Raw genomic sequence first — 14670 nt, forward strand, 5'->3', positions numbered from 1 at the left:
TGCATTACAGGTGAGTCCTGACAGACCTGCTGGCCATGGGCTGTCCTCTGCCCTTTAGGACAGGGCTGCTGTGATGTTTTCTTTGATGTGCCTGGGATACCTTTTGCATCTGTTCACTTAAGTAATGTACAAAAACAGAAGATCCCAAACTGTATTCTTTACTTGTTTATACAGAGTATGACATGTTATAGGTAAATGAACATTTATTATTTATCATTAGTTTGATCCAAAGCTAATTGTCTCTCAGGTTTGAAATAGGAATTACCTTTAAAGAATCAAATATTTCTCTCTTTTTTTGAAGATTCTATTTATTTGAGAGAGGGAGCACGAATGGTGGGGAGGGGCAGAGGGAGAAGCAGACTCCCGGCTGAGTGGGGAGCTTGACATGGGGTTTGATCCTGGGACTCCGGAATTATGACCTGAGCTGAAGGCAGACCCTTAACTGACCAAGCCACCCAGGCACCCTGAGAATCAAGTATTTCTCCTTAAAAACTGTTTATTGAACACATAGCTTCCTACATACCATGGGCTAAGATACTAAACCAAAGTCATAAGTAGCTTATAATCTAAGGAGTTTTCAAGGCTGGAAGCTCCAAGATCAGATCTAAAAGCTGAAGAGTTTTCTTTTCCTGGAAGAGTCGGTTGTCATAGAAGCACAGCTTGGTACTAATGGCCCAGACCTCACCTTTCCCTCTGTTAGCTCAGCTGTGTACTGGGTACCTTCTGCCCATCAGGCACTGTGGTTTGTGAACAAAACTCGTGTCTCCAGAGAGCTTACGTTCTGCCTGAGAAGAGAGACAATTCACAAGAGGCACGCAGAGTTAGAGGGTGGGAAGTGCCATGGAAAAAGCACAGCAGGGCAGAGGGGGTTGGGTGAGTGGGGTTGGCCCGGGTGAGCCTCCTTGAGAAGGTGGGGAGGTGCATTCCAGGGGGTGGGGGAACCCAGAGCATCTGCAGAAGCAAGGGCCTGACATGGAGAGTGGGAGAGGATCACACATGGCCAGAGCTGACATGGCCACTTGGCAGCAGATCGGCTCCTGGTCACCCGTTTTCTCTGACAGGCAAAGAAAGCACCAGGCACCTTCCCGCTTAGCATCTTAATGAAAAGGATTCTGGTCAACAAATTGGTGAGCAAAGGGCTGCTGGCCTTTTGAGGTCATTTTGAAAGCTTTTTTTGTTTTCATAAATGGATTTCACAGGAGGCTCCCACTCTTTGCCACAGTGATGTTCTATTTTATTAAAACCAGCCTGAGTGTGGCTAGAACACGAGTTCATTTATTTTTCAGATGTTGGGCTGCTGGCGTTCTGTACAGCCCTAGTCGTGAAACGTTCATTCTTTCAGCCTCATAAAGAGGCAGAACAAGGCAGTGCGAGGAACAAGGCTCTAGAGAGTGGACTGTGCACCCAGCAGGCCGTGGCCTGGGCTGAGGGTCTGCCTCCCGTTCCAGCAAACCCGAGGCACGCTGCCAGGCCCCCGCACCAGCTCCCGGCAGCCTTGCACTGACGAGAGAAGGGAAGGGGATGAGGCACAGACACCCACAGCCTTGTGAGTAGAAGGGATTTGGCCCTTATTTTTATAGTTAGCAGAAATAGATGGATTGAGCAAGAACACAGGGTAGTTTGGAGAGACCTGGTGAGCTTTGTAAAAAATTCCTCTGCAGGTTCACCAGATGTGCTGCCATGCACTTCAGCTGGAGGCCGCGCAGGCTGAGATCTCTGTGGCTCGTGTCTAGGGGCTGCTCATTTTGCCTGTTGATGGGAACTTGCAGGTGGGACCCAGCCACGTGTGCACTTGTCACCATGTGCGGTAGGACAGCCTGCGCACATGGACAGGAGACCCGCTCAGTCGTTCAGTCGCGGTGTGCCCTCCACCTGCTCCATCCCCGCACGACAGCGGCTGTAGCTCCGCACCGGGTGTACCCCGAGGCTCTGTGGTGCACGGCGTGGGCTCGTGGTGAGGCGAGGCGGGGCCAGGCCGGCCGCCTGGGCAAAAGCGGGTGACAGTCACAGCGTGCCCAGACTGGAGCCTTGTGGGCACACTCGTGGGGTCCGTGGGGGGGCAAAAGTCGCATGAGGAGTCTGCAGACACCATCCAGCAGTGCCTGCTGTGGTTGGAGTGAATGGCGCTGTTCTGGGCACGGGCTCCACAGCGATGCCGTCGCCGTGTGCTCGGCCACCCCTGAGGCACGTCACGGGACTGCCATCGGCAGTGAGGAGAACCAAGAAATAAAACTGGCTGAGAACGACTGTTGCTTTGGCCAAAATATCAGAATGATGCATAGAATTTTTAGGTTACAGTCAAGTATTACCTGTATTTCCACGACCCTTAATGACACAATCAGTACCTTTTAGAGGTCTTCTGCACAGTAATGGTAACAGTCATGTTTGGCTGACGTCGAAAGGAAAGATGCATGCTTGCTCCTGTCTTGTTCCCATCACGTATTAAAGTCAGGAGGGTTCCTGAGCGTTACTTAAACTGAAAAAAACCCACAGCTCTCAGGCACTTTTCCATCCCCAAACCTGTGTTTCTTCTCCTTGCACGGGAGGACACGATAGCATTTTACTCATTACTGTTACTTTCTCCCCCACAGAATTTCCCTTTCCTAAAATGGAGCCAAGTAAAAAGATGGACTCCGCCAGCACCCTGCAGACTAACCCACCGCTAAAGCTGCACCCTGAGCGCGGCGCCGGGACATCCATCTTCGTCCCTGAACAAGGAGGCTACAAAGAAAGGTTTGTGAAGACCGTGGAGGACAAGTACAAGTGTGAGAAGTGCCGCCTGGTGCTGTGTAACCCGAAGCAGACGGAGTGCGGACACCGGTTCTGCGAGACCTGCATGGCTGCCTTGCTGAGGTAGGCCCCGCTGCCCAGCTTCTCCAGTCTCTCTCCCGCCCGCGCCATCACTTCTCCAAACAGTACGTTCAGAAGGTTAAAAGCTCTGAAGAAACTCAAAATTCTCTGAGCCTCGCCTGTGAATCATTTAGGGAACCTCAGTAGAACCTCATGCCTGAATTTTCCAGGGTGTCTGTGACTCGCAGCCTGGACTGCCCAGCCCCGTCCCACAGATTCCTGTCTCCTCCCCACCAAGCACCTCCCGAAAGTCACTCCTGCACCTGCCACTTCCTGATGGTGCTCGCCACTCTGGTCCTGTGCCCCGGTGTCCCCTCCCTGTGTTGCTCTAGAGGCTTCCGTTCCGGTTCCATGGAGAGACACGCCCATTAGCAAGTGATAAAGGAGCCCTGAAGGTGCAGGTGCTCTTGAGGGGCAGAGACTGAGGAGGACAGGGTCAGCGGGGAGGACTGAGTATGTCCCAGCCTGGGTAGGAATCGAGCGTTTGTGTGCTTACCCAGCAGTCAACAAAGCACGCACGAAGCCTTTGGAAGCCCTTGGCAGCTAAGTATCACTGACAGTTTAGAATCACAGAGGGAGTCTGGGAGGCAGGCTGGAGTTTGACAGCACAAACAACATTGTCCAAGTGAGCATCTTGGTTCATCCCCCAGGTGTTTTCTGGGCATGGTGCTGGGCACTGGGGGTTATGGCAGGATGCTCTCAGACTTGGTCCCCAAGGTCAGGGCACAGGGGCCTGGGAGGGCTCCCCACTTCTCCTGATTCACCGCTGAGTGCACGGCCCTTGATAACCACACTGCAGGCAGCCTTCCTCCTTGTCATCCTCCCCCTGGGTACTTCTGGCTGTGGTCTTACCCACTTATCCCAAACAGTGAGCTCAGCTTCCCCTGCCTTGTGGCTAAAATGACTCTTGAGTCAAGCTTAGTGATGGCAGAGCAGACTCAGAGCACCTGGTTTTTCTTACCATGCAAACCTGGACAGAGCACTGGGCGCTCTGTCCAGCGTGGCTGTGGGGCTCGGGGTGGGGGGCGGTCCCTAGAGCTAGGGATCCAGAGGGCTGTTCCTCTTCTGGTGTCCCTCCTTTTTCTGTCCCTGGCTCTCCTCCTGCTCCATGTTTTTGCAGGTGTCAGGGGATCCCACTCAGATGCTACTCAGCCCTAGGGTCTAAGGATGTAAAAAGATTTGTATGATTAAAGCAGTTTAGCAGAGGCTTCATGTTAGTACAGTTTAAATGAAAGCTTTTATTTAAAAACACATTAATTTTGTCTCTCATCTTCCCTCAGTTCTCCTGCCCTTTTAGAGTCTCCCCACTGTGCCCAGGGCCCCGGTGTGTACATGTCCAGCCCTGCGCCCTCCTTCCCAAAGCCTCCGCTGACGCTCCCGGTCCTGGATTCTGGGAGCCCTTGGCTGTCTAGGGCAGGGGCCACGGAAGTAGAGAGGGCTCAAACTTCGTTTTATTTTTAATCTTAGGGGATGGTTTCCAGGCACAAGATGGGGTTAGAACCAAGTCCAAAAAAGGGCAGCTTGGGAGCAGGGGCTCTTGTCCTGCGTTTGGGGACAAGAATGATAGAGTGGACGAGTGGTTTCCTTAGACAAGGTCAGTGTTAAATTCCCCTGTTAACTGTGGAATTGCATTGGCTTTTCAGTATATTATGAAGGAGAATAGCTTATGGAGTAAGTACTGACTGTTTTTATAAAGCAAGACTGTTTGTAGGCCCTCCTAATAAGCTATGGACGCTCACACCACAGAGCTTCTCCACAGAGAGCTAGTTTTGGTTTCTGAAATAAAATTTCACTTTTAATTGAAAGGGGCTTTCCAAGTGGGACTGATCTAAGCTGTGCTGCTTAAAAACTTCCTTATGAAAAATTACCATTAAAAAATTGAGCCCTTTTCTCCTGTGGCTTCATATTTGAACCCGGTTCGCCGTGGCATCCTGGGGCTCTGGTCGCTGCTGTGAGCTTCGCACAGCGGGTTGACCATCCATACTGGTTCAAGTGAGAATAGGACTTCCGCTCTGTCTAATGTCTTCATGGTGTGTTTTCCCCTCAGCTCCTCAAGCCCAAAATGTACTGCGTGTCAAGAAGGCATCATTAAAGATAAGGTATTCTTGGGATTTTAATAAACGACCTTGTCAAATGCTTCGGTCATACTTGGCCTGCGGCTTGCACCCAGTGCTCTGGACCTGCTCGGATTGCGTCTGGGGCTTGACCGCGGGTGCTGCAGGGTCGAGGCAGCAGAGCTGCCCAGCTGGGGGACCTTGGCCAGGTACCTCATCCACCTGTGTCCTTGCCGGTGACGGCAGTGGCCCCACCTCCGGAGACCCCGAGATGGCCTGCCCGCCAGACAGCTGGGATTCGGCTGGTCTCCGGAGTGCAGCGGGATTTGCTCTCCGCCTGCCCCTGTGCGCCACTCCCAGTTGTTAGACGGATGTGGGGTTTCCACCCTCCCCCGCCGCAAGGTTGTGTGTGCCGGTGAAAGCTCTCTGTCAGAGCGGGCTCTCAGGGGGCCTCTGGGGGGCGCCCACCAGCTTCCCTCCTGGGGCTCTGACCCCCCACCCCCCCCCCCCGCGCTCCACCCCACCCCCCACCCCCGCCCCGGGGCTCCTCTGGTCATCTATGCATTGCCAGGGCCCGCTAGGCTTGCTTTTAGTTTGAAAGGACTCATTCTTAAAGTACTTAAAATATCAATAAAAATGTGTGGTACTAATATTTTGATTGATGAACCTAACAATTTTTTAAATGTAGGTCATTAAATTGTACAGTAAAATTCCTGCTCTGGGGTTTTGCGTCCAGAGCACTTTGCAGATTAGGTTTGTGGTCAGGGCCGCCCAGATGAGTACGAGGATTTGAGGATCCAGGCAGTAGGGGCCCCTCCGCAGGCAGAACAGGGGCGCCTGGTGTAACTCCTCTGGGCAGCTTAGAGACGGAACTGGCACCATGACCGCATCCTTTGTCTCCCTCAGCGTTTCCCTGCTGCTGCAGGCTGCGCTGCATCGAAGGGAAGGGGTTGTTTCCAAGAAAACAAGTCACTCAGCTACGCCTTATCTTAGCACGGCCGCTAGCTTGTTAACATGTGTCCGACCCACGTGATCGAGGTAGAGGTTCAAACACCGGACCTTGTCTGTCTCATTGTTCAGAATTATTATCCCTATTTTTTTTAAGATTTTATTTATTTGCGAGAGAGAGAATGAGAGACAGAGAGCATGAGAGGGAGGAGGGTCAGAGGGAGAAGCAGACTCCCCACTGAGCGGGGAGCCGGATGTGGGGCTCAATCCCGGGACTCCAGGATCATGACCTGAGCCGAAGGCAGTCACTTAACCAACTGAGCCACCCAGGTGCCCTATCCCTATTTTTCAATGGCATTAGTAACTGAAGAAGAATTACTAGTTTTGTTGGAGCATCATGAATGACACTGACGAATGCCTTGGATCCTCATGGGAAAATGGGGCTTGGAGACTGAGATCTGCCCTCTGCAGGTAACTGTGGGGTCTCAGGTTCCTCCTCTATACAATGGGAAAGTTGCAGTAAATCATCTCGGCTCTCAGATGCTATACTTTCACTATTTTGACATTGCCAGTCTTTGTTTTGTATCCGTAAAGTTAAACTCAAATGACTTAAGAAACTTAATGCCACAAAAAGGAAGCTTATTTCCTACTGGCTAAAAATACCTGTTTGGTGACTTTAGTGTGTTTTTAAAAAGGTCATGTTTATGAAGGATTAGATTTGACTCCAAATTATTTTTAACTCTTAACAGCTGTTGATTCTATTTCTTTGCCTATGGAGTTGAGAAAGGCATATTAAGGTCCTGTCTGTTTTTTTCACTGTTACAGAGTGTTAACATATAGGAGTTTCTTAGAAACGCCTGAAGATGAAGACGGTCTAGACTCTTGCTAGAAGGAATGAACCTGCTTGTTTTCTAAGGGAAAAATACAATTAAAGAAAGAAATGTTTTCATTTTCAAAGGGAAACATTTTTTTTTAATTTTTTAAAAATTTTTTGAAAAACATTTTATTTATTTATTTGACGGAGAGAGACAGACACAGCGAGAGAGGGAACACAAGCAGGGAGAGTGGGAGAGGGAGAAGCAGGCTTCCTGCAGAGCAGGGAGCCCGATGCGGGATTCGATTCCAGGACCCTGGGATCATGCCCTGAGCTGAAGGCAGATGCTTAACGACTGAGCCATCCAGGTGCCCCCAAAACGGAAAGATTTTCATTATTGGATTAACTTAAGTCATTGCAAGATTTATTAAAAAGAGGTTTTTTTGGGGGGGTTGCCTGGGTGGCTCAGTCGTTAAGCGTTTGCCTTTGGCTCAGGTCATGATCCCAGGGTCCTGGGATCGAGCCCCCATTGGGCTCCCTGCTCCTTGGGAAGCCTGCTTCTCCCTCTCCCACTCCCCCTGCTTGTGTTCCCTCTCTCGCTGTGTCTCTCTCTGTCAGATGAATAAATAAAAATAAAATCTTTAAAAAAAAAAAAAGAGGGTTTTTTTTAGTAGCAGGCTAATACTGCCTCCTTTTTGGTGAAAAATGAGTTACGAGGGACCAAACCTTAGGAGAAAGAGCTAAAATGTTTTACAAACCATCTGCAAGATATGATCTTTTACAGTAGTCTTGCTGTTTCTTTAGCAAGCGACCTAAAGAGGCATTGAGTGATAGTGGGTTCTGCCCTTGTCCCTTGATAGGATGTTCCACCCATGGACAGCCCCACAAAGCTGGCTCCTGGAAGTCTCCAGAGTCCAAATACGAACCTGGTCCTGGTGCATCCCCACCTTGAGATTATGTCAGAGTTAATTATTTGGTGTAACTTGTTTTCATTTGGCTTATCTAATAAAAGACGGTAGTTAAGATTGTATTATTTAAATTGTGACTCTTAGTGGGGACATCTCCTTCATTCTGTTCTAGAAATTAGAAATTAAGTTGGTCCTTAATGCTTTCTGAGGTCCACTTAAGAGATGCACTTGTGACTTTTTTAAAGTGGTTTTGCCTTCTCTGAAGTAGCAGCATGTGGAGATTAAGAAATATTAATCCTCTGAAATAACTATCTTCCCATTTCAGGTGTTTAAGGATAATTGCTGCAAGAGAGAGATCCTTGCTCTTCAGATCTACTGCAGGAATGAAGGTGGAGGTTGCACAGAGCAGTTGGCACTGGGACACCTGCTGGTAAGTCCTAGGGGGCCGTGCTCCATGCTCACAGTAAGAAATAGAACATCTTGGGGCCCTGGGGGGCTCAGTTGCTTTAATGTCTTGATTTCGGCTCAGGTCATGGTCTCAGGGTGGTGAGATGGAATACCCCCCCGCCACCCCGGTTGGCTTCGTGCTCAGCAGGGAGTTTGCTTGAGATTCTCCTTCTCCCTCTCCCTCTGCCCCTCCCCCGACTCGCACACACTTGCTCACACTCTCTCTGTCAAATAAATAAATCTTAAAAAAAAAAAAGAAATATAACTCCCTGATCAGTACGATGTGGTACCCTAAGACCATGGTTACATTGATTTTCAAAACACAGCCAAACATAATAGCAGTCCAAACCACTGAGGTACAAAATGTTATTTTTATGACATCATTGGCAGAATTGCCAACTGGTTTTTAAGCACTACACCCTATTTAGAATGGAAAGAAATCTGAACTGGTTTTTAATTTTGGAAGGCCCGTTAAAACCTTCTCTCTCTTTTTTTTTAACCATGAAATTCCACATAACTTCTTTTTTTTTTTTTATCAGCATCTCATTTTATCCTGGAAAGATACTCGAACTGGAATAAAACAAAGTCCTTAGCAGTTAACCATTCATTTACCCAGGAAGAAGAGTTGGCTTACTCCTTCAAAAGCAGTATAGTTTGGGTAATCACTAAATAGAATACAAAATTCATTGCTTCTCGATACATTTGTCACTCTTCTCTGTGAAAAACGGGTCTAGCAGCAGGCAGAAACATTTCTGGAGGCTAGAATTCAGTATTTCAGGTTGAATTTCTTTGCCAATTAAGAACCTTGGGCGCCTGGGTGGCTCAGTTGGTTAAGCGACTGCCTTCGGCTCAGGTCATGATCCTGGAGTCCCGGGATCGAGTCCCGCATCGGGCTCCCTGCTCGGCAGGGAGTCTGCTTCTCCCTCTGACCCTCCCGACCCTCCCCCTCTCATGATCTCACTCTGTCTCTCTCTCTCAAATAAATAAATAAAATCTTTAAAAAAAAAAAAAAAAAAAGAACCTTGAAGTGTTTGTTTTACAGGTGCATTTAAAGAACGATTGCCAGTTTGAAGAGCTTTTGTGCGTCCGTGCTGACTGCAAAGAAAAAGTGTTGCGAAGAGACCTGCGTGACCACGTGGAAAAGGCCTGCAAGTACCGGGAGGCCACGTGCAGCCACTGCAAAAGTCAGGTCCCGATGATCACGCTGCAGGTGCGCTGCCCCCCCCCACCTGCAGCTCCATCCAAGTGTAATTTGTCACAGAATAGCATTTTAAAGCACTATTCTAACAGGAATAAAGAGAAAAGAGAGGAGGAAATGGCAGTTTTCATCTGGCTTTAATTCAGAGTTAAGCTTTATTTGTTTTGCCCATTTTGATTTGTATAATTAACATTTTCCCATTGCCTTGATTGACTATCATTTGGGATGCCAAAAAAAAAAAAAATGAAGACTAATTATCAAAAAAAAGGTAGAATTTTTTCTCTTGTCCCAGGGAATGTCCTCAAAATCTTATTGGATTGCTTAATCTTTTAAGCAGCTCTGGGACATAATCATCACTTCAACAGGGTAATTCATCCTGCAGCATTGAAGTGCAGCTGTCTCTGTCTTGGGAGAGAGATGAGAATTTCACATTTTTCACACCTTGATTATTTTGGCACAGTTCTGTATTGTGCATGTGTTAGAAATCAGATCCCTTATCTGTAAATTAAAGAGAAATGTTGGGAGTGGAGGACAGACTTTAAAAACAATCAGTAGTAGGGGTGCCTGGGTGGCTCAGTCGTTAAGCATCTGCCTTCGGCTCAGGTCATGGTCCCAGGGTCCTGGGATCGAGCCCCGCGTCGGGCTCCCTGCTTGGCGGGAAGCCTGCTTCTCCCTCTCCCACTCCCCCTGCTTGTGTTCCCTCTCTCCATGTCTGTCTCTCTGTCAAATAAATAAATAAAATCTTAAAAAAAAAAAAAGCAAAAACAAAAAAACAGTAGTACAGTAGCCCTCAAATATTTGTCCATTTCTTGCACAAATATTCACTGAGTACCTCCTATGTGCTGGGCACTGTGCTGGGAGCTGGGGGTTCAGTGGTGACACTCACCTTCTAGTGGGAAGAGGTAATTAATAGGCAAACATAATGTGTGGTAGTGATTTGTACTATGAAGAAAGATACACTAGCATCATGGGCAAAGGGGTGATCAGGGCTGGCCTCTCCAAGACAGTCAGGCAGGTAGTGTGGGAAGAATGCCCCGAGCAAAGGCAACAGCAAGGGGTGCGCAGGCTCTGTGATGGAACTGACTTGGCAGGTGGATTTCAGGAGCTGTGCGAGGCCAGCATGGCTCCCATGCCTGGTGCAGAGGTGATGGGTAGCAGGGCAGAGGGAAGGGGCAGGCAGGCACTGGGCAGCCTTGAGCAAGGGGGTAATGTCAGAGCTCCCCATCAGGTGTAGCACTCTGGCAGGTGTGACAGGTAGATGTAGGGTAAAAGGACAACATGGAGGCAAGGCAGTGTTGGCCTGTGCAGGAAGGAGAAGGGAGGTACACTGGGATACATTGGGAAGGTAGAGGCAGTGGTTTTGGTTCATGGCTTGAATGTGGAGTATGTGTTAAGGATGATGTCTGTAACTAGAGCAGCTGGATGAAGCCGAGTGTTCTGTTGAGGTGGGGCTCAGTGGAGCATAGCAGGCTGGAGGGGAGAATAGGGCAGTGGTCTGGGCTACTGGTACATCTTAATTAGGTGGTCCCTGGAGCCTTGGGGACAGAGGCCTGGGGCACATGAATGCTTACAGACTGCTAAGAGGGGAGGTCATCTAGCAAAGGAGTGGCCAGTATGGAAAGGTCAGCAGAATGGTGCCCCGGAGGCAGAGAGAGCTGGGGGAGGGGTGGGCAGGAGGGGCAGACATTGCTGAGAAGCTGGGGGCTGCTGGGGATGACCTCTGGACTTGGCAGGACCGTGACTGATGGGACCAAGATGGGAGAGGACCAGAGATTTGCAGCCAGGGTGTGGGGGCCCAGGTGGTTCCTGGTGGATATTCTAGAGCATTTATTGACCAAAATTTAGGGAAAGTTTTTGTTTTTCTGTATGAAATGAAATGAAATGTACTCTACTTCATAATCTACATGTTTACCTTCCTTTGTACAACTTTCCTGTGCCTGTGCTTTTCTTCTCTTGTGAAGTCCTTTTCCTGTACAATTTCTGTAGACATTTCCAGTTATTAAGGACTTTTAAGAACTGTAGAAAATAGGAATAGTGTTTGGCTTAATTGAATCGTTCTTTCAATAGCTCAGTTCAGACCAGTGAGACCTATAGTTAGTGAGCAGTATTGCAGCCCTTACAATGTTGGTGTGTTGCTATCAAAGTTATACTTCGCTTCTTGCAAAAACCAGTTATCTTTACTTGCAGAATAGAATCCAGGAGTTAACTTCGTTCGAGAAAGAATTGTAGAGTGTGTCAGTTAGACAGTATGTAAGTAACCGACTCTGAACTCCGACTAGGCTGAACAGAGACTGGTTTTAAGGTAACAAGGTAGGGGCTCGCCTGCCCCAGGTCACCGTGGTGACCCCCTCCCGGACCACAGCAGGGCAGCTACATGCTGGGAGGGCTCCTGTCCTGTCGGGCCTGGGATGGGGCTCCTGGGTCTCCTCCTGTCAGCTAGGAGCACGCTTAGTCTCATCCTGCCCTGCTGTGGGCTTATTTTTAGAAAGAGCAGACATCTCAGAGGCACATCTCCAGCCCAGGTCACCCTGACATCCCCACGTCTCCTGTGTTTTATGAAGGGCATCAGGTACGCTGGGTGTTGATGAGATCCAGACTGATAAAGCATTGAACCCGTTGCAGCTCGTATGAAAATTTCCTTTCCTACGTTTAAACCATGCTATTGACATTACATTGCTGTTTTCAAGTTGTTTTTTCTTAATCTATAGATCAGCATAATTTAAAGTGCCAGGAGAGAATCCCCTCTGTCACATCTAGTCTAGAAACTGTCGAATGTGATCTCTAAACAGTTCTGTTAACTTGTGGAAAGTCAGAATTCTAGAGATCTCCTTTTCTGGGAAAATGTGTATCTTGTAACGGGAATATATCATATAGGTGCAGCCACTGTGGAAGGCAGTTTGGCGATGTTTTATTAGGTTGAACATTCCTGTACTTGGCTAATTAGCAGTCCCTCTCCTAGCTGTGTGAGAGAAACTGTCACACATACACACCAGGAGACAGGGCCCAGCATAACCGAGCTGCAGAACTCTGGGAGCAACCCCACACATCCATCATCTGGGGCAGGGACATGTCAGTTGTGGTGGACCCAGCAGACTGCATGTGACGGACGTGGCAGGAGAATTTTAGGACTGAGGACCCCCAGCTACACACGACACGAGCGTTAGCCTGAGAAACACCATACTCACCCGGGTCTCAGAAGACTCAGGGTAGAGTTCCATTTTAATAAAATTCAAAAGCAATCAAAACAGTATTTTGTCTGGCCCACATTTATGTGTAATGTAACTTTTTTAAGCAAAGGAAGTAGAAACGCAAAATTCGGATTTTCGGGTTAGGGGTTCCTCCCTGGGGGAAGGTGGAGGACACACAGGTAAACAGGAAGTCATCAGTTCTGTTCTTGTCCTTGGTGGGTGTCCACCGTATGGTTACATCTATTCTCTGCCTGTCAGAGTTACATTTAATTTGGTAGACAGGACTAACTTCTTAGTATGGAGAGGATTCGTATGCATCAAAAGGTTATCCGTTTTTTTAAGTGGGCATGTTGTTTTCCTGGGGCTGCTCTAACAAAGTACCACAAAGCTGGTAGCTTAAAACAACAGAAGTGTAGTCTCTCACAGTTCTGGAGGCGAGAAATCCAAACCCAAGGTGTTGCCCGGGCTCCCTCTGAGGGCTCCAGGAAAGACCCTTTCCTGCCCCTTCCAGCTCCTAGAGGCTGTGGTCCGTGGCATTCCTTGGCTGGCAGCTGTCTGCCTCCCTGCTCAGATACCTTTTTCTGGGGCATGTCCTCTCCTGTCATAAGGGCACCCATGGTTGGATTCAGGGCCCACCCTAATCCTAGTCCACCAGGGCCTCATCTTCACTGATTACATCTGCAAAGATCTGATTTCCAAATAAGGTCATATTCTGAGGTTCTAGAGAGACATGAATTTTGGGGGTCACTATTCAGCTCACTACTGTGGGCAAAAGCCTTGAAAAGGCAAGTCACAGGAACTATAAATGATTAATAAATATCAAAATATACCTTCCCATACATTATTAAATAATTGCAAATCACACTCACTGCCTTTTCCACCTGTCACGTCAGAGATTGAAAAGTCTGATGGAATTGACAAGGGTATAAGCCCATGTTCCTGTGATGACGGGAGTGCGTTTGTGTAGGGTATTGGAGAGCAGTTTGACAATATCAAAATCCATTTAAAATACCTGTACCCTTTGATACCCAACAAAGCCTACTTCTAGAAATTTATTTTCTGGTATGTTTGCACAGATCTGCAGAGACAGACGTTGGAAGATACTGATGGGTCTGGCCCCAGCCTCTTGTCCCACCATCTCCTGCCCCACCCTCCTAGAACACTGCCCCCACCCACTGCCAGTCCTCCTCAGAGCTCCCTTCCCAGAGCCCCCTGCCCCGTGTTCCCTCCTGGTCTCTGCTCACCGCAGCGGTGCTTACCTGTGTGCGAGCTGTCTTCATCGGGCCGGCTGCAGCACCTGGTGCACGCCGGGCCTGGGGAATGGAGGTGGGTTCAAGGGTAGGTGCAGGGAGGAGGCCTGGCGTCTGTGGAACGTTCACCATGTTACCCCTCCAGGCCCATGACTGATCGGGCCCTCACGGCCCCCCTATGAGGGAAGCGCAGACACTCCTCCCACTTCTAGATGAGGCAGGGAGGTGCTAGCCATTTGTCCAGGGTTTTCCACTGAAAGACACAGCCTTGACTTGATGGCACCTGGGAACTCTCAGGGATCCGAGTACAGCCAGGCAGAATAGAAAGCCAGGGCCCGCCCCCCCCGCACCCCCGCCCCATGTGGTGCCTCTTGTGGGAGGCCAGCTGGTCAGGCTCAGTCCAGTCAGGTGCTTTCTGTTGAGCTCTGAGCAGTTGTGGACTTGCCCTCTGGGGCCTCTGCAGGCCTCTGAGGCCCAAGCCCAGGAGCAGAGCCATCTCTGCTCTACAGACCATACCCCAGCACGCTCAGAGAGACACCGGACTTCAAACCATGCCGAAGAGAGTGCGGTGCCTGGCGCCTCACCTGGGCCCCCACTGCCCTTGGTCCACACTGTGCCTTCCTAGTTGGACTGAGGCTCTCGGCTGTGCCTCCCACTCTCCCCCACCCCCGTCGTTCAGCATCCCAGCATAACTGTGGAGGCCCTAATCTGAAAAGCCAGAGGAGGAGAATCACAAGTATCGAGGGTAACGAGGAAAACAGCACCAAGATTCCTTCTTGCTTGGTGATGCGGCCTCCAGGAGCCTGTCCAACTGGTTGTGTTGTGTGGCCTGCAGTTACAGCTCTGATTCTGCCTGCATTAGTCTCTCTCGAGTGGCCCTTGGTCATGTGTCTGGTGGTGCTCTCCAGGGCTTTTGGATTTGATGTCTTGGTGGGCAGCTCTAGCCGTAACTTTGCTACTGAACAGATGCCCGCAGGTGCCCTTGGCATGGGTTGAACAGTTGTCATCCAGGC

General features: G+C 49.3%; 1 protein-coding gene across 7 annotated transcripts in view; it reads left to right on the forward strand.

The window, feature by feature from the left end:
- TRAF3 (TNF receptor associated factor 3) overlaps nucleotides 1-14670 on the forward strand; it is a 120461-nt gene that overhangs the window by 84727 nt on the left and 21064 nt on the right. For all 7 annotated transcript variants that reach the window (XM_064571629.1, XM_064571631.1, XM_064571630.1 and 4 more), the window contains 4 exons: nucleotides 2592-2853; nucleotides 4898-4949; nucleotides 7900-8004; nucleotides 9064-9231. In XM_064571629.1, the coding sequence (XP_064427699.1) occupies nucleotides 2609-2853; nucleotides 4898-4949; nucleotides 7900-8004; nucleotides 9064-9231 (570 nt within the window). In that variant the 5' untranslated portion in view covers nucleotides 2592-2608. The remainder of the gene's footprint in view (nucleotides 1-2591; nucleotides 2854-4897; nucleotides 4950-7899; nucleotides 8005-9063; nucleotides 9232-14670) is intronic.

The sequence above is a fragment of the Mirounga angustirostris genome, unplaced genomic scaffold (genome assembly GCF_029215605.1).
Source record: "Mirounga angustirostris isolate CCGP_5_RB_7025 unplaced genomic scaffold, mMirAng1.0.hap1 SCAF_9, whole genome shotgun sequence".
NCBI lineage: Eukaryota > Metazoa > Chordata > Mammalia > Carnivora > Phocidae > Mirounga > Mirounga angustirostris.